This window comes from Orbicella franksi, chromosome 12, assembly GCF_964199315.1.
Source record: "Orbicella franksi chromosome 12, jaOrbFran1.1, whole genome shotgun sequence".
NCBI classification, from domain to species: Eukaryota; Metazoa; Cnidaria; class Anthozoa; order Scleractinia; family Merulinidae; genus Orbicella; species Orbicella franksi.
Genome location: NC_138156.1, coordinates 9,516,325 through 9,536,863, shown reverse-complemented (window position 1 = coordinate 9,536,863; position 20,539 = coordinate 9,516,325). Strand labels below are relative to the sequence as shown.

General features: G+C 40.7%; 1 protein-coding gene across 1 annotated transcript; it reads right to left on the bottom strand.

Moving 5' to 3' along the window:
- Window positions 1-8,362: 8,362 nt before the first annotated feature.
- On the bottom strand, window positions 8,363-20,081 carry LOC145464122 (gametogenetin-binding protein 2-like). Its single transcript, XM_081447937.1, has 16 exons — window positions 19,845-20,081; window positions 19,675-19,749; window positions 19,104-19,213; window positions 18,007-18,083; window positions 16,550-16,616; window positions 16,019-16,069; window positions 15,132-15,179; window positions 13,832-13,880; window positions 13,567-13,709; window positions 12,893-13,015; window positions 12,276-12,321; window positions 11,496-11,624; window positions 10,627-11,024; window positions 10,238-10,442; window positions 9,563-9,673; window positions 8,363-8,891 (listed from the first exon to the last, which is right to left on the bottom strand). Exons 1-16 carry the CDS (start codon window positions 19,932-19,934, stop codon window positions 8,721-8,723), a joined length of 1,893 nt encoding a protein of 630 aa, XP_081304063.1. The 5' UTR covers window positions 19,935-20,081; the 3' UTR covers window positions 8,363-8,720.
- Window positions 20,082-20,539: the final 458 nt, after the last annotated feature.

Here is a 20,539-nt window from a genome sequence, read left to right as displayed (position 1 = left end):
AACAGTAGAGTAGTTATCACTGAGGGTGAATTCCAAAAGTATTTGTATAGTTTACATTGAACTATAACACAACAACTTCAACAAAACAATATGTATTATGTTTATTTTGTATGGTGGAAATTGACTTGTTGACAAGTCAGGTTTAGTTTAAAAGGTAGCAGAGAAACCTTTTGCGATATATAAAAGTGTCCAATGAATATCACTGTTTGCTTTTTCTCATGATATGTAGTTGATGCAGGATAAATAATTGTACCATCAGGTTTATTAAAATTTAAAAATCAGACTCAGTAACATGAATGACACATTTGTGTGAGTTTGCTACTGCCTGAATAATTACATCGTGCCTGCATTTGACATTTGTTTTACATAATTTTCCCAATTGTCATCAACAATACTTTCAACATACAACTCTGGGTGATTAATTGAATGGGCTATTCCTGACAAACGAATTTGAAAGTGTAAATCAGCAGTTCCATAAAGCTGATAAGAAACTGATTTGAAAAAACAATCACCACTGCCACCAACATCATGTGGCATTAAACTGATGTGTTTAAGTTTATCAGATAGATGATCCCAGGGCAAGTTGCCTCTAACATTCTCATCGGGAAAAACACCTCCTTTTAAAGTAGACGTAACTGTCAAATTGACATGTAGCTGTCAGCAGCGTTTTGAAATGCTTGTGCAGCCTCCATTCAATGTCCACTAGAGTGCTTGAAGCTAACTTGCACTAGACCAACAGGATGTGGTTCGTCTGTCCTGATCTTATACGCTCTAAAAGAGTGCTGTAATAGCAAATCAAAAGTATGTTAAATTAATTATGAAATATTGAAGCAAGTAAAAAACATTAAATGCTTTAAACCAAAATTGCTTCTCTCTCTCGCTAGATACTGGGCCGTTTTTTCCCTAAGTTTTTCCCTAAGTCCCTAAATTCAAATTGTTTTCTTGAATTTTAGAGTGGAGTAGAGAAGAGTAAAGTAAAGTAGAGTAGCGCAGCGTAGCGTAGCAAACGTAGGGTACCGTAGCGTAGAGTAGAGTAAAATAGAGTAGAGAAGTGTAGAGTAGAGAAGAGTAGAGTAGATTAGAGTAGAGAAGAGTAGAGAAGAGTAGAGAAGAGTAACGTAACGTAGCGTATCGTAGAGTAGAGTAGAGTAGAGTAGAGTAGAGTAGAGTAGAATAGAGTAGAGTAGAATAGAGTAGAGTAGAGTAGAGTAGAGTAGAGTAGAGTAGAGTAGAGTAGAGTGGAATAGAGTAGAGTAGAGTAGAGTAGAGTAGAATAGAGTAGAGTAGAGTAGAGTAGAATAGAACAGAGTAGAGTAGAGTAGAATAGAGTAGAGTAGAGTAGGTTAGAGTAGAGTAGAATAGAGTAGAGTAAAGTAGAGTAGAGTAGCGTAGCGTAGCGTAGAGTATAATAGAGTAGAGTACAGTAGAGTAGCGTAAAGTAGAGTAGCCTAGCGTAGCGTAGGGTAGCGTAGCGTATAGTAGAGTAGAGTAAAGTAGCGCAGCGTAGCGTAGCAAGCGTAGGGTAGCGTAGGGTAGCGTAGAGTGGAGTAAAGTAGAGTGGAGTGGAGTGGAGTGGAGTAGCATCAGTACAGTAGTAGAGTAGCATCAGTAGAGAAGAGTAGAGTAGAGTAGAGTAGGGTAGAGTAGACTAGAGTAGAGTAGAGTTGAGTAGAGTAGAGTAGAGTAGGGTAGCGTAGAGTAGAGTAGAGCAGAGTAGAGTGGAGTGGAGTGGAGTGGAGTGGAGTGGAGTGGAGTGGAGTAGAGTAGAGTAGATTAGAGTAGATTAAAGAAGAGTAGAGTAGGGTAGAGTAGAGTAGGGTAGCGTAGAGTAGCATCAGTACAGAAGAGTACAGTAGAGTAGCATAAATACAGAAGAGTAGAGTAGAGTAGAATAGCGTAGCGTAGAGTAGAGTAGAGTAGACTAGAGTAGAGTAGAGTAGAGTAGAGTAGAGAAGAGTAGAGCAGACTAAAGTAGAGTAGAGTAGAGTAGAGTGCAGTAGAGTAGAGTAGAGTAGAGTAGAGTAGCGTAGCGTAGAGTAGAGTAGAGTAGACTACAGTAGAGTAGAGTAGAGTAGGGTAGAGTAGAGTAGAGTAGAGAAGAGTAGACTAGAGTAGAGTAGAGTAGACTAGAGTAGAGTAGAGTAGACTAGAGTAGTGTAGAGTAGAGTAGACTAGAGTAGAGTAGTGTAGACTAGAGTAGAGTAGAGTAGAGTAGACTAGAGTAGTGTAGAGTAGAGTAGAGTACAGTAGTGTAGAGTGGACTAGAGAAGCGTAGAGTAGAGTAGAGTAGAGTAGAGTAGAGTAGTGTAGAGTGGAGTAGAGTAGAGTAGACTAGAGAAGCGTAGAGTAGAGTAGAGTAGAGTAGAGTAGAGTAGACTAGAGTAGAGTGGACTAGAGTAGAGTACAGTAGAGTACAGTAGTAGAGTAGAGTAGAGTGGAGTAGACTAGACTAGAGTAGAGTAGAGTAGAGTATAGAGTAGAGTAGCGTAAAGTAGAGTAGCGTAGCGTAGCGTAGGGTAGGGTAGCGTAGCGTATAGTAGAGTAGAGTAGAGTAGAGTAGAGTAGAGTAGAGTAGAGTAGAGTAGAGTAGAGTAGAGTAGAGTAGAGTAGAGTAGAGTAGCGTAAAGTAGAGTAGCGTAGCGTAGCGTAGCGTAGGGTAGGGTAGCGTAGCGTATAGTAGAGTAGAGTAGAGTAGAGTAGAGTAGAGTAGAGTAGAGTAGAGTAGAGTAGAGTAGAGTAGAGTAGAGTAGAGTAGAGTAGAGTAGAGTAGAGTAGAGTAGAGTAGAGTAGAGTAGAGTAGAGTAGCGTAAAGTAGAGTAGCGTAGCGTAGTGTAGCGTAGAGTAGAGTAGGGTAGAGTGGAGTAGAGTAGCATCGTACAGAAGAGTACAGTAGAGATGCATAAGTACAGAAGAGTAGAGTAGAGTAGAATAGAGTAGCGTAGAGTAGAGTTGAGTAGAGAAGAGAAGAGAAGAGTACGGCTCTGCTGCTCTGCGGCTTTTTTTACTTACAGAGTAGAGAAGGCAGTGATAAATGCAGGGAGTAGAGGCTGTAGAGGCTGAGAAACTCTACGTTTTTAGTCGATCATTTTTTTAGGACACATTTGGTATTACAGTATTTAAACAGCTACATGGTGAGGATTCTCACCAGGGACGGGTGCCAAATGGGAATGAATAAAGAGGTTCACACACTTGCTTTATAAATCTTGGTACACTTCCCTCCTGTTCTCTACGAAACAGCAACGTGAAATGGCCACATTCTGGTTTGATGGAGAAGGTAAACCTCTAAGGTAATTTGTTTTGCCCAATATTCAGCTGCAGGGTAGTTGTGGACTAAAAGACAAGTTTAATGAATAAATCACTCGCGCGCGAGAGAGAGAGGACATCTGCGGCTTCACGCCGAAAGATCTCGTATTTTGCAAATGGCAACACCCTACTATATTAGTTAATCATGTTTTCTTTATTTGCAGGGAACTAGAAGACCCCGTAGAGGTCGGAATGCGGCACGCAATGTTTAAGAATAGCAAGCTGTAAGTATCTTTAGATTCACTAGTTATAACAGCACTGCTTTGGGTAAACACGTGTTCTTGGGATAAAAGCGATTCAATTTACAAGTCTGAATTTGTGGAGAGAATTTACATGTGAGCTCAGTTCAAACATTGCGCCTTCTTCTTGTCGAATGTAAATCTATAAACTGTATCATACTCGAATAGTTAGTTAAACTGGTTGTCGACAGTTAATTTTAAGTCTTTATTTGAAGGCGAGTCTAATTCAGACTCAGCTGTGCTTCATTTTATCTCAAGTTCATTGTCGAAAACACCGTCTGGAATAGCATTCACTTGCAAATTACTAGGAACAACCACCAGCCTTTCGTCAGGTTGCACATCAATTCGCTGGTACCATTATTTTATAAAATACTACTTTGTGGCAAGGGCACTGTGTAACTTAAATATCTTAAACAAGAGTATAAGGCAAAGTTGTTTTCGAACTTGTGTCACAAGCAGTGCTGTTGTATCACCTGGCGTGCCATGTGGCACCCTGGGGCCCTGTCCACGCTACGCCGGAGAAATTTGAAAACGGAGCTTTATTTCTACGGTTAGATCTATCGTCCGCACTAATCCGTGACGAAAACGGAGCTTTTCGAAAACGCTCTTCAAACCGGAAGAATTTGAAAACGCCGGCTTTGCGTTTTTGTGTGGACGGAAGACATTTTAAAAATGAAGCTTTTCGAAAACGATAACATTACCTTACCTGCCTGAGTATTCCTCAAACAGAAATCCACAACGACCGGGTATTGTTACGTTTTCAAATTTCTCCGCGGCGTAGTGTGGACGGCCGGAAAACATTTGATGCGTTTTCCGAGTGAAACCTCCGTTTTCAAATTCGTCGACGAACAGGCAAGATTGTCCGATAAACTCACAGCACACAGTGCTTGTTAATGACATTGGTGTAGCCATGAAAAGGCTAGGCTAGGCTTCGTACGGTGGAAAAGTGTACAAGAAATGCGACAAGGCAAAGTACACCTATTCCTATAAGTGCGAGGTGGAGGCGTTAGTTAATAGTTTGGCGGCTAACGAATCTTTCAAGGCGCGACTTCTAAAGGACATGAAGAAAGTCATCGATATCCTAGCCAACCCGCACTGCGAGATCATTTGACCACTTTGCGTAGATTATAATTTGATTGAGGTTAACGATGGCAAGTGCTGGTCAATCAAGGAGCGTCGCTTCCTGGAGAATGTGATCGCGGACAAGGACTTTGGTCATGTTACACCGCGAGCGTTTCCCCGCACGATCCAACAAGAGAGCCAGAACCGAAGTATTTCAAAGAAATTTTGGAAAATAGCCTCACAGAAGCTGAAATTGAAGAATTTTGCGAAGATTTCTTGAGGCTCTTGAATCACAATCAAAACAGACACAAAGACAAAGTTCTTTGCCTAATCGGTCCGCTAATAGTGGAAAGACGAGTCTATTTCAACCAATTCTAGGCCTGGTTCATCATGGCATCACTGACGCCGCCCAGCCTGTGTTTTGCTCGTCGTCGACGACGATGCCCTCCCTCGCGTTCCATACGTCCCACGCAATCTTCCTCCGCAAATCATCCTCGTGGGGAGGAAGATTGCGTGACAAGAACAAAGAGCGTCTGCGTAGGAGACTAGGCTTGAAGCTTTGCGTGTAGTTGGTAAATGGGACTTTTGAGGTCTCCCTCATTGAGTTCAGTGAAGTATTTTACATCCTGTTATGCCTTAAATCACAACGTATTTAATATGAATTGAAAATAAACCTCTGGAATCATTGTACGGCGACAATAGAGAGTTTAAGCATGACGTTCACGGCAGACGGCAAACGGCAAAAATAAGTTCTGATTTTTTATTCTTTTCCTCTAATCCTTAAATAAATCACACAAAAATAGAAAAATGTCTCCTACTATTCAGCGCGAATACAAATATTTTCACTCTATTGTACAGACAGGTGAAGACAGACGGCAAAACTTTCAGTTTTGCCGTTTGTCGTTTGCCGTAAACGTCATGCTTCACCTTTCAAATATATTATCCAGTTAACACCAGACGACGATCGAATAGTATCCCATGATGCAATTTTCTACGCACGTGACGCAACATCGAAGTTATCATGGATTTCAGCGTGAAATAACGTGGTTTTCTCCGCGGTCTATTTCTTATTTTTATTGCAGTAATAGGTTAGAAAAGTGCATTCTTTAAATCTTTGACGCGATTATAATGATTTGTAAGTGTTTAAGAGCGCCGCCTTATTATAGTATTCTTGTCGTTGATCGTGTTCTGTGACTATTCGCATCACAAAGTGTTCGTTGACCTGTAACAAGGTCGTGAATATTCGCTTTTCTTTGCACAGTATGTTGATGTCTTCGATTTTTGGGCATCACGCCACAAAATATAGACATAATAATGATTTCGTAACATACCAGTGCAATTACCAGTGTTGCGCGTGTGAATGTCTGCTTCAAGTCTCAGTTCGTTTGGCGCTTTATTCCCGAGCTTGGTCATCTTTTAGAGTCAAAATGATTATTTTCGAGGGTGTTTTGGTTACTATTCTCTCCGAAACTGCAAAATGCTCAGCAGTGATAACTAGCCTTCATAACGGAGTGTTTAACTTCGTAAATTTCAATAGCTCAATGGAGCCGTAATCAAGAGATGTCATGCAGCAAACGGCACAACACGGAACAAGCCTGATAAGAAGCGGACAAGAAATGTCAAAAGAAAAATCAGAAAACCCCTGAACTTCTCTTAGGAGAATGTACCTGCTGTAACTTATTCTTATCAGCACAGGGCTTCTTACCCCAGCGAATAATTCGTCCGTAGGCGAATTCACAACAACCACAGGAACGAGAGCTCTTGTTCGTTCGTCGATGCTTTCCACATAGCTCATATGTATTTCTCGACAGACCAACGAAACACAAGTAAAACCCTTCACTGTAACGGCACAATTCTCCTTTGAAACGCATTGAATATAAACTAACTAGGTACTCTTAAAAGCAGAAGCCACGGAATCCACACAAGTGTGAAAGCACGCCATGGCTTCATCCAGAGAGCGTGGAATGAATGATGACGTCACGTACGCTGTGATAATATAAACCTAAACCAGATGTATCATGGGATACTATTCGATCGTCGTCTGGTTGGGTATAGTGCTCTGGAGCTCTCTCTGGTCTGAGCAGTCTTATGCATGATCAAATGGGAATCTTTTTTTAGCCAGTTAGTTCAGTTACCTCTAGCTCAAGAATGCCAACATATATTAACCTCATAAATATTGTTCTTGGGCCATTACAATTTCAGAAGGAAAAGAAAACAAACAGCGGTTAATTACAAGATGTATGTTGTAACATACAAAATGTCAAGTTGCATTGACTATTTGTAATATTTGTAACCGCTGTTTGTTTTCTTTTAATTCTGATATTTTAGCCTCCTAGTGTAGGTTACCCAATCGAGCAGCGAGCGGAGACTGCGAAAACAGTCGCCTTCCCTTCCTGGGGCAGATACACGGGGATTTTTGAGAAGGGGGTTCGAGATACGGACCACGGAAGACGGTCCCTTTTAGGGGGCTCTGGGGGCACCCTCCTCCCGACAAGTTTTAAACTTGAAGTTCCCGGAATGGGGTTTCCGGCATTTCGAGGCAGTCAGGCCACCCAGAGAACATTCGCGGAAATCACTTCTCCTGTAATAGGTCATATTTATTAAATTTACCCTTTTAAGCCGTGCGGTCAGCGTTTCAATTGGTTTTACACATATTCGTATTCTCGGCTTACAATGGAGGCTTATGCGGGGAATACCATTAAAAAGAGGTAAATTCCATTTGCATTTGTAAAGACTCCCTGCACATTAGCCTCAGTTGCAAGCTAATTCCAGTCCAATACCGAGAATACGAAAGAGGTCTATTCTGCTACAGATTGCAGCATAGGCTGAAAGTGTGCCAAGCCTTTACGGAGTAAGGTGTAAAAGGTAAAGTCTGCATGCGAGCCAAGTGGCCCATCAGGCCGGAGCTTATCCCGGTTTCTGTAGCATGAAGCGACTAGGAGTATTTCTACTCCCTCCTGGATGGGATGCTAGTCCATCGCAGGGTTACCCCCAGCATTAAGTTCGCCGGTACCCATTTATACACCTGAGTGGAGAGAGGCACTGTGAGAGTAAAGTGTCTTGCCCAAGAACACAACGCAATGTCCCCGGCCAGGGCTCGAACCCGGACCGCTTGATCCGGAGTCGAGCGCACTAACCATGAGGCCACCGCGCCTCCCACAAAGGCGGTGTAGGGGATTAAAAACACCCGGAGCACGGGAATATCGGAGGACTGGAGTGTAGATCGGAAAGAAAGCAAAAAAGACACAGCGGCGGCTTTTTGATTATTCAACCATTTTCTGCCCGTGATTTCGAATTCAGTTTATTTCACTTTCTTGCGAAGAGCTGTTATTTGATGATTACGATGTACTTCATGTAATATCACCAAATCACTGTTCATGAACACTGACGCTTTGAATTTGACGAGTTCTCGTCATTTTGAAGTAACACAAATCAACCGCTTTAGGCCATCAGGCCGAAGCAAGCAAGAGGCGAGTGCTTGGAAAGGTTCACAGCTTTGAAGAATTCCAACCAAATATTCAATAACCCGACTGAACTTTTCCTTACATCTCTTTTCGTCCAGTTTCGTCGAAGCAAATACAGTAGTAACCCAGGAGTTCTTTCTTGAATACCTCCTCGGAACCGGTAGTGTTGAGGGGAAAAAATATTTTCCCCTAGATGGTCACGTAACGGTTATGAAATAAAATAAAGTTATAAGATAAGCATTGTGTGACATTCATTCCTATAACGATGTTAACTAGATAATATATTGTCGCCGTACAATGATTCCAGAGGTTTATTTTCAATTCACATTACATACGTTGTGACTTAAGGCATAACAGGATGTAAAATACTTCACTGAACTCAATGAGGGAGACCTCAAAAGTCCCATTTATCAACTGTACGCAAAGCTTCAAGCCTAGCCTCCTACGCAGATGTCTGCTTAGGAGCCTACTTCAAGCCTTACACAGCCAAATTCCAAACATCCCCGACTCTTGGTTTGCTTCACCTCAGCCACGTTAAACCTTTTTGACCTAATGGGGGTCGGGTCGGGACGTGCTCTCCGCCCAGTAAAAAATTAATTGAAAAGTCACTCTAACAAACAATAATAACCATCATCTATTCCCACCACACCCCCTAGTGAACGACCCCTACATTGAGGCCGTCTTTTAGCGTCATATTGTCAAACTGTTGGCGGAGTTTCTCTCTGAGTTTCCGTCGCTGTTGTGACACGGATGAGTGGTTCGCCTTGAACCGCAGAATGTCCTGCTCTGATATGCACAGCTCTTCTTCTGACGAAATACACTCCTGAGAAAGGAGACGTAAAGCAGAAATTTAGTTGCATATAACGCGTGGAACGCGAGGGAGGGCATCGTCGTCGACGACGAGCAAAACACAAGATGGGCGGCGTCATGGATGCAAACACAGTCCAGAGTAGGGATCCTCTCTTGCGCGCAATTAGGAAGAGTTGCGTGACGACTGCGAACGCATTCTTTCTTGATTGCGTGGCAAGCTCCCGGGGCGGGAAGCGGGGAGTGGGGGGGGGGGGGGGGGAGTTATTCCCTTACATGGGCTATATAGGTATGTGCGGCCCCAAAGGGTATGCTTTTTGGCCGTTTAGGTCAGAAATAGTGTCAATTTTGCCATTTCTGGTGGTACGAGTTTTGAGAGGTTGTTAGTTACTGCCCAAGCTTGACAAAACTAGCGACTCTCGAGAGTTCCGCTAAAGGATGGATTTTGATTTTGACCGTTATGCATGCGTAATTCAACCGAAAGTCCGATAGTTCCGGACTTTCCAGGGTCGCGCGTTTCTCAATTGCTGGTCAAGCGGAACGAAGAGTCCGGGTACGAAGTTGGGAAACATAGCGTCTGCATGCTTGTTATGAGTGACAGACGCCAGATATTTAGGAGGCAATACTGAAGAAAACGAAAATTCCCATTACGTAGAGGGAGAAGAAAACAAGGGGGAAAAAACTTACCGTTGACTCTGTTCCACCGTCCGTCCATCCCATTAACTTCAACAGTCGTTTTTCCTCATCGTCAATACGTTCTACAGGTTTAACTTGTTTTTCGTGCCTAGGTGAATTTTGCTGTAGAATCAGGTAAATCATTAGTCATTTTTCACAGTTTGCAGACAGTGGAATGAAGGGGACAATGGAGTGTTTTTTGGCTTACCACGCGATCTCTTTTAGCTAAATGGGACTGGGTAATAAGCCACAACAAACTGCGTAAATTAGTAAAAGAAACAGCACCGTGTGATAAACCAATAGAAAAGATCGACACCACTTCACCCCCCCCCCCCCCTCCCTAGAACATTGCGTGACTAGCCCAAAACATTCCGCAATAAGCCAAAAAAACAGCGTGAAAACCAAAAGGGAAAAGAAGAAGGAAAGAATGCGAGAAAAGCCCGGCGTTAAATGAGTGATGAGGTAAAGGAAAGGCGGTAAAAATGCGCGCCGAACAAAAAGGGAAATATTGAATGACAACATACACCAAAGTGCGTGACGTGCCAAAAAGCAACATTGCGTGACGAGCCAAAAGGGGAACATTACATAAACCAAAAGAGGAAAGATTGCACATAATGAGACAAAAGACAATTATGACACGAGGCAACAGGACACTAACCACCGGCCTTACAGCGGTTCGCTGGTTACCTTTTTGTCTTTATTTTTTCCCTTCTTCTTTTTCCCCTTCCCATTAGTACTATGTGAGGAACCTCCACTGCTGGGGCTCCCTGACAAACAGTCCGCGCACTTGTCCTCTTCCTCAGTCCCTATTGTAAAGGGATCTTTGACATGATTACAAGTGTCCCCATCCTTGTGTTCTATTCCGGTCCATTTACTGTGTTCTGCAACGTATCTGGAAGAGATCAAGGTGTTACCAACGCAAAAAGATGAAACCATAAACCGTAAGGGAACAAGGATGGTATAAAGGATGGAGAAGATTGACAGGGATTACAAAAGACGAACTTGAAAAATCCAGGCTTAACTTTTCAGGATGCGCAAACCGTGAGGTAGCTGCTGCTCCTTTAAGAAACACTCACCCACAGTCCCCGTTTCGGTAAGCCAATCTTTTCCATTTGCTTTCCCGATCTTTGCCATTTTCCTCGCAGCTGCAGGGTGAACCGCCGCTATCTCCATCGTCATCATCGTCTTCACAGCTATCCCCGTGCCCGTTTATTTCTTCCGTCTCTTCCACGTTTCCAGTTACATACACCACGTCCCCTGCTTCCTCTTCGTCTTTTCTAGATTCCTCTTCTTTCAGTTCAATGTTCGTGGAGATTGTTAACGATTGTGAATCGCATTTACATTTCTCTTTACGTCTCGCTTTCTTTTTCAACCGTTTCTGCTCTCTCCTCAGCTCCTTGGCTCTCTCTGCCTCTGATATCTCCTCCACGACTTGCTCGAGCCGAGAAATGCCTTGTTTTTCTTCCACTGCCACCTGTGAAGTCGAACAATACTCAATAACATGTATACAAAACATTGTATCTGTAAACTGCCGATAAGTTTAGGTTATCGCGCGAATGCAAATAGGTATCGAAATTCCCTGTTGAGAAATACTAATACTAAAATCACTGTATTGAATTGGGGGTATTGTAATGTGCCCAAGTGCAATTAAGGATTTCCACTATGAGTGGTAGTTGAAAATCTCCCTAAATTTAGTCTCCAGGCGAGTGCGATTTAACAGAATTTTCAGGTATCAAGAGTAATGTAAATTCTTATTTGCTCGAGCTTTCATGCGATTCTTCGTTTTGGTTCTACGACACTCAATTGAAAACCTCTTGAAGTCTTCAGGTTTTCATCATTTTTTGTGCCATCATAATGGGTTCCCATTCAGTGCCAAGCTTTTTTCTAATTTAATATTTATCCCTAAGCAAAATCACAACAAAGTTGTAGTCGCCTAGTTTCTCACCTCGAAACTTTTCCTAAGAGCGTCAACTCCCAGATAGAAGAGCATCTGCCAGGTCTGTTCCTCAGCTCTCAGTTTCTGCCACAACCGATGAAGTCTTTCCCACAGGTGAATACCAAGACACGTCAACACCTTAAAAATTCACACAAACCGAAACAAATGTCATACAGTACTGCCACAAAACAAACTGTAGTGAAACCTTAACATTCACGCGCTCCCAGGAACCAAGGTCTGGTAACAATCGGGGAAAAAAAATGAACTTTTCCATTGGGTTCATCCTTCGCTTCAAGAGAGTAAGTGGTTTCCTGTCATCTTTTGCGATAAAATGAAGTCTCAAAAGGTGACGGGAAGTATTTTTGAGGTGTTCTTTGGCTCCTTCCCATCAGCCTCTAGCCGGCATCTTGCGATTTCCACACAACAGAAAACTGGGTCTGGTGTCACGCCTGTTCCTAGTGGAGAAATCCAAAAGGTGGCAAGGGGAGAGAGAGAGAGAGAGAGAGAGAGAGAGAGAGAGAGAGAGAGAGAGAGAGAGAGAGAGAGAGAGAGAGAGAGAGAGAGAGAGAGAGAGAGAGAGAGAGAGAGAGAGAGAGAGGGGGTGGGGGTGGGGTGGGGGGCTGCCAACGTATACCCTACAAGGTAGAAAATTCCTTCTCTTTCTCTTCGAGTTGGCTAATAGAAGATAGAGCAATTGCATGTGATGATGCCCTCTCGCCTCTGTCCAAGCAGAATAGTAAACATGATAAACACATCAATTAACATTTAATTAAAGCAGAATTTCCTTACTTCTTCCTGAGCAATGTCTAGTGTCTTGGCATGCCTTTCTCTTCTCCTGTAGAAAAACAATAATGCAAATGCAGTCAGGTTGCAATAAATCAAGACATACATGAAATTAATCAGACCCATGACCTGGAAATAAGCCAAAGAACCCTTTAATAAACTATCAGTGGGTGTAGTGAAATACCAAATGCCGTCATCATGGCGAGGAGATTTAATTATTTAAAGATAAAACAAGTTAAGTTATTTAAAAATCCAGTTAACTTCTGTCTTAATTCACTGGAGAAAAACATTGGCACAATTTGTTCTAACACTCCAACCCATACCAAAACTCAGCTAAATCAATTTCCTTAATTAGCACAATTGTTAGAGATACAAGTACAGGGCCTACACATATGAAGGCTTTCATTGACGTTTACAGCAGGAGAGACACTAGTTTTCACAGGAGGGCAAAACGTTTTGATCTAAACTTGATTACAAGAAAACTTTCAGCTAGATGGTCAAATCATGTGAGCAAAATCGTCCTCATCGCTGGACAATTTGCCCAGTGCCCAGCTCTTATGAAACCCCTGAATGAAGCACATAGAGCTTTCACTTGACAAGAATGCAACTGCTACACTGCTCACCCTCCAGCTAACTCCGGTTCTGCCCGTCCAATTAAATGCGCAATGTAGTCTGTGTCACAGAGTACATGGATATGCCGCTCTTGAGGACAGCTCTTGAGACCATCATACAAAGCAGCACAATAACTGCAGGATAAATGAATGGAACAGAAAACTTTACACTTCTAGATCTATTCAATTATCATCACAAATACCAATACACTGTCAAGCAGATGAAGGAAGAGAATTTACAAAATCATCATTTTTTATTGACAATCAACACTTTTTTAAAGCTGCATCTATCAAATTATGGATACAAACAGGAGTCTGCAGAGCAGAAAAGAAGCGTTAGAGTTCAAGTTGCTTGGGGCATAGCCAAGAGCAACTCTAGCTTCTTGAGTACACTCCAAACATCCCAAGTGCATCCAATACTAAAGCAACAAAAGCCACTATCACTGTTGAACTAATTTAACATTCATTCAGCATCTCAACTTTTGCTAATTGACCAAACAGAAAGTCAAGTGGTAGATGTGCAACTATAACCATTTAAACCCCATGCAAGCTATATGATTTTACTTTTCTTCTTCAATGCCTTGGATGAATGTCATCATCTAAGCGGCACCAGATTTAGTGGCCACAGTGTAAAAGCCATAATATGATACATGTAAATCCTACACTACATTTATATTTTTACTCACCCTTTTTCACTTGGCCCATCTAGATCTCCAGCCAAAATACTATAAGCTCTTAGAACTTTTGATTTACATTCAGTGCAAAATCGGTGCTTTCTTAGATAATTCTCTAGTGTGTCCAGAAGAGAATCAGAGTCAATCAACACCACCTAAATTGAAAACAAGATGTTATCACAGTACAGTTTTAGGTCGTAAACAAAAGAGAGTAAACGGTTCAACAAAAACTTACTTAATATTGATACAGCTGTCATACTACAACTGTATACCATACCTCATCACGGCATTCTTGAGACAATAAATCCCACACATCTATCCAGCTTCTAAACATAAAAAGAACTCCTTTCAGCATGAAAATACACAGTGTGTTGTAACAGCAAATTGCTTTTTACTGCACAATAAATAGAGGAAATTACTTGGCCGCGCAGAGATATGAAATTTCTCTTATCTAGAGTGTTGAAAAATATTTTACAAGTGAGCGCAGCGAATGAGCGAAATATTTTTCAACATGAGAAGAGAAATTTCGTATCTTCAAGTAGCCTGCGAACAGGCTCCCGGTGTAGTGAGCCCGAACGAAGCAAGGGAGCCTGTAGACATTCTACTGATGCCACCGTTCTATGATACCAGCTCCTGGTATCATGATATGATTGGTTAAATCCATGATTGTTGACATCTTTGAGATAAATACTTGACAGGTCTTTGTAAAATGCGGTCGACCGCCCTACACGACTCTTACAATTCGTGGCAATATTGTGCATTTGTCATTCTCTTTTAATTTTTGGTCTCTTGACCTTTCGTTGTTTCACAAGTGATTCTTAAGGGTACTTTTTATGCTCTCTCATGAGGAGGAATTTTAAGTGGAAACTAGTAGAGTGGAGCTGTTGGGCTGTGCTAGAGCAAATTTTTTAGAGGTCAAAGGCATGGCTTCCGGACTTTCTGCTGTTCATTGCATGTCGCTTTGCGGTGTTTGACACCTCTACCCTGTGCTTATAATTTCTTTAGGCTCAATTCAGTATTACAAAATATGTTTTAAGCTCTCTAAGTATTGACTCTGGAGGGACAAAGTTTGAAATATTCTGTGAACATGTTACTTACTTGCACTCTATATTATCACCAAGAGCAGATAGGCAAATCAAACACAAAGTCTACAGACTCCCCTGTTTCACCCTGATCGCTTTGCTCGCCAGGAGCCTGTTCGCAAGCTAATCTTCAAGTGGCCATGTAATGTTCTTTTTATTATATAAACACCAATGAAATAACAAACCATTTAACTTTTGCTGCGAAAGGTGCAATTTATAATTATGTTACCATAGCAAGGTGATCTTTTCACATGTGAAAGATCACGTTTTCATGCAAAAGCTCACCTGGTATTTCTTTGGTGTTTAGATAACAAAATAATGTATCTATTTTTGACATTAAATAACCCATCAAATACTATATACCGTATTTTGAAGAAAGCAGAATGAAATTAAATCTTAATTAAAACGTTCAGTTCTTTATTATAATAAGGAATGTTTGACTGATTTTGCTCATTGAATTATTTCATTGCAGGAGATTAAATTACATAGATTTACCCTGATGGCCTTGACTTGTGTGTTTCCAAGGAATGCAAAGGGCACCTTCTACAAAATAATACAGATAACAAAAAATTACCACTAGACAAGACAGTCGCTTTACAACTGTTATAAAATGGAAATACTGTAACAAAAGAATCCACTTTTCTATCTTACATGATAGTAGGACGATTCTCATTAAAGAACTTGCATCAAGCTTAATTTTTGTTGAGATTAGCCTTCAGTATAAACCAGAGAAGGTCTTGTCAGACATCCCAGGGCAAGCGTAATTTAACACTTGCATCTTTCAGTAACATATGAACCCTTCTGAATCAACAGTTGTGTTTTTTGCTGCTGTCAGTCATCAGAGTGGACCTCACAGGAAACAGAAGTCCATTTGAATGAGTTTAAAATCATTGTTACTTCTGTGGGCTGTGATTGGTTGCTTTTTCACTTTTTTGTGTGCTTCTTCTTGTCAAGGTTAATTGGTTGTGTTGTAACTATGATTGACAGCAAAGCAAAGCAAAACTGTCAGTTACATGTAAATTTTTCAGAGGTCACCTTTTATAGACAGGCACTGGTACCTCCAAAAGCCAGATGGTAAAGTTTCATTGCACAGTGACAACACCCTTAAAGGAGCTAGGTCATGGTTTGCACATATTGAAAAGTTTAGCCTCAATTTTTTAAATTTGTCCTTTGTAATCCGTGTTAATCTTCTCCATCCTTAGCCATCCTTGTTCCTTTATGGTTTATCACTATGTCTTTGGTATTTCCTATCTTATTAAACAGGTTTCCTACCATTTAAAGGTAATTTTGTTTGTGGCCAAAATAGCTTAAAATACTGTGACTGAGTTCCATTAATGTCACAGTAACTGGGTACAAGTCTTAAGTAACATCAAAATTTATACCTGTTTCTTCTGCACTTAGGAATTGCCTCCACCATCTCACTTAGTCTGGATCTAGAAAGTAAGTACAATTAAATAAAAGTTCTTTCATATCTATGCAAGCAACAGTAAACAAACATATTTAAGGAGCTGTTCTGGACAAGAGATCCTCCTTCAAAGGCGAATCTGGTAAAATTCTAAGAGTGGGATGAGCCTGAAAGCACACCATTGCCAGTAATGGGGAATGCCTATTGCAGCAAGTAGCTACCTGTACCAGCAAGTATTGCAACTCTGCCTGAATTCAAATTCTTTTCTGTTGTAGGCTATCACTTGCCAGCCACATAGTCAGACTGTTGAAACGGTTCAATTGCTACTCAAAGAGTGGGACTATGAGATGTGTCTTTACCACAAACACATCTTCACAAGGCATCAGACCAAGACTGAGCTCTCAAAATCTCCTCATCTTGAATCCTCTAAACTTATCAACACCACAATATCTCCACAAGTGATCAGTTGATCAAATTAATGCTACATACAGTAAATTTGAATACTTACCCATGTACATAGAACAGAGCATACACCAGTTTTGGGTCTTGAAGGAAGTGATCATCAATTGTCAAAACTGAAGAAAATGCATGAAATATAACTTAGGATACATTAAATCATTTTTTTTTTCTAAAAAAATGAATCACTTGATGAGTGACCCAGCAGAAAACAGGGTTCAAATCATTTTTTTAAAACCTCAACCACCCATTACATGATGCTCTATACCAGCATGTACAAACTTTCCACTTCTAAGCAAAATACTGGAGGAGAAGATATTTAAGTACTATCTGATTAGAGATTGGCAAACAAGAGGCCCTTTGCAGGATCCGGTCACATGGTACGGAATTAATTATGCTGGGACGCAAGTTAGGCAGTGGGACTTCCAAAACGAAGGAACTTGTACCAGTCCAGCCCGACTTTCCTTTGTTTTGGAAGTCCCACTGTGTAACTTGCGCCCCAGCGTAATTAATTCAGTACCATGTGACCGGATCCTGCAAAGGGCCTATTGTAGTTCCACACAAACTTATAATATTCAACCTTATACTTATGTTGTGGTAGACACAAAATATGAATGGATTACAGGGAGAAATTAAAATAATAAAAGGCATGCTTATTTCCCAGATATCAAAACTAAACTAATGCACATGTACAGTCTGTAAAAGAATGCATTTCACAGACTATCGCAAGTGTAGACATTTCAAACACGTTATTCTAAGCAAAATTGATCAAAAACCATATGTTTGCAAAGCTAATCTCTGTGATGTTAAGACTTGATGGTTCTAATGTAATATGTAATATTGTATTCAACCCAATCTTTAGTTATTAATATCAGGGCAGAGCTCTAGAAGCACCCAGGTACCACAGGTGACTAACTTTTGCCTTTGGGCGACTGGAAAAACTTACTTTTCTCATGCAAGCTTAGTGGTTAGAAACCTTTGGGCTCCTCATAATTTTTCTTAGAATACAGTCCTAAGAAACTATGCGCGCTGATTGGTTAAGAATCATGTTTCTATAACTCGATGGAAACACAGAACTAGCACAAGCTGTTGACATAATGATGGCATGAGCAAAGAGAATTTCCATTTTGATGATCAAAGTAAACAAGCTGTTTTTCTTTTTTTCGTTGCGGTGTTCATGTTCTTTGTGTTTCTATTGAGTTGTAGAAACACTCATGAAAGTCTGGGAGAACTCTGGGAGAAGCTGTGGAAACACTCGCCTGCGGCTTATGTTCTCACAGCATTTCTCATTCTCCCAAACTTCCACTCGTGTTTCTATAACTAGATAGAAACACGGTACATGTTTTCTATTTCTTAATTAGACCACAGCCTTGAACATCCAATTATAATATTATTCCTTCCATGGGGTGTTTCCAATCCCAGTCACCATTACAAGTTTGTTACTAAAATGTCACCTAATTATTACTAAAATGTCAGATGGTTTCTATGTAAATGAAAGACTGCACTCACCTCCACTATTTGTGATAATCAGAGGCTCCAGTGCTGGCTGACCTGACTCGACTAACTGGTTGTACAATCGCTCCACACTGTGTAGGGAAGATTATAAAAGATTAACATTATGACCAATCCAGGGGAATTTCATAGTCACCCTGCTGACTCATCCAATGCTTTTGAGTGGTATACCATTGAATATTCCACAAGTCACATATATTGTTTCAGTATAAACACAATCCTTTAGTCAAGTAGAAGCATTGCAGAGTCACCGTAACATAACCTGGCTCTATGGAATGATGGGATGGCGAGGAAAACTGGCTTTGTGACTTATTTACCAGCCAATCAAAACTAAAAAATCTTCTCTGTATACTATGCGAATAAAGCCACAAGGCCATTCAAAGCCTTGTTTCCACTCTGGAAAACACAGAATGGCATATATACAGAGTGCAGATAGAGCCTGGGAGATTGAGCATCTCCTCAATGTCGCATCTTTCTTGCGCTGAATATTCATACATCAATCTCAAGAAATGCAAATTGCATCACTTTCACCACTTTGAATGAGAAAGATGCTACAAAAACAGCACATTTAGTATGGCTTCAAAGGTTTTGATGTATTTTCAGTATGGGAAAACATAACTGAAACAGTTTCATTCTGAAAATGCATTAGTATGTATGATGCCAAATAAAATGTTACCATATTATGTAACATCCATCTATTCTTACAAGTGAGACAAACTAGACCTTAACAGAAAAAATATATTTGACAAACTACTGCAAAACAGAAATCACAGGATATCATGTGTTTGTCATAATAAGACGTTATAAATTGAATGCTGATAAAAACTGCTGGATATCAACGAAGGCACAATATCATAATCTTTCAACTACAATTTTCAGACATGCACAACAAGATATTTACACCTTTTAAAACAAAACCCAATCAAGAAAATCAGGACAATCAGGAAACAACACTTGCAGGTTTAAATGAAACCATTTAACAACATGTATATTTGGAAATCAATTGTAAACGTTACTGAGATTTCGTTTGGAATAGTGAATAATTAATCTCAAGGCGATGAGGAAATAAGATGGAAATAGAAACATTTTGATACCTTCTCCGACAACCAACGCACGGAACGGAGTGGGAGAGGAACGAGAGAACATCTTTTTGCCGCACCATCGTAGCGACAGCTAAATCTTCGGGACTGAGACACTGGAATCGCTGCAGATGGGACGAAATTTGATCAGAACAATTTCCTCACAACGTATATATAAGCTTAAAGTACTATCTCATGCAGTGTTTATATCAAGGACAGGCAACTTGAAATATAATCGCTCCGTTTTGTGGTTGTAACATCAGTTGACATTTTTCCTGCCATAAACTTAATTTTGAATTTTTATTTCTCAAAATAAATCTCTACAAGAAGAAGCTAATGCATGGAGAAATTCCGTGACAGCTACTTCGATCCAGGGTAGTTTACGTCTATTTTGGATATTTTATTAAAACTGCAATAAGCTTAATTGATTTAAGCTTATACGTTCGTGTGTCAATGCAGGACATTTTCGTAAAGAAATTACAGTTTACCACAACAGATCTACTTCATCTCAAGAGGAAACTCCTAAAAGATATAAATTCCCTTCAAAAAATAGACATCGAGGCTAAAAAATTCAAAATAAACTAACCTTGTTGAACGACTGAAGTTCGCATTCGTTGACTTGACGAGTTGAAATCACAGTTTCTGGAATTTCCATGATCATCTACGACACCACAAGAATAGATATCAAACAAACACCTAACGCGAAGGTATTCTTTTTCGAAAGAAATAAAACACAATGGATGCTATGTACCGTACCGTTAAGGTGTCCTCGATATTCAAAGGTATTTGTCGACGCTCGAATGCGAAGTCAGCTTCGTCCCGACACACCGCCACGAGTTTCGCCATGTTAAGTGAGTACAGACAACTTCACTACACACCCAAGAGGCTTCGAGGAGATCTCGAAACGTGTGGAGTGTTCTAGTTTCTTAAAAAGCGCGTAAACGTTTGTTTCCGAGGGAAAAACGTGAAAGTAAATATGCCCCTATACCTTACTGGATTCCCGATTCTGTAATCCTCGTATACCAACGATCATAGCGCGCCGTGCGCCACTCCCAGAAAGCTATGCGATGCCACGTTGTAAGTGGTGACGGGTTAGGAGTGGGGAGGGATAATAACTGTTCTTCACATGACGTCACTGAAATTCGAACTATAAAACTATAGCTGGTTTTCACGTGACGTCACCAAAATTCGAACTACAGAACTGTTGATCTTCTTGAGATTTTACTTAAATGATGTATAAGAGCAGCTGAAAACTAATATTCATACAAATTTTCGCTCCGAAAGGGTTCTTGGTTTTGTGATACACTACGCTTGAATTTCTAAGCTTTTGCGTGACGCGGCACTTACATGACGGCCAAGAGAGCTGTCATGATGGTTAAAGAAGTGACTTACTTCGGGGAACTTGGCTATCTAAACAGTTCATGTCTTAGAAAAAGTATTATTTTAATGTT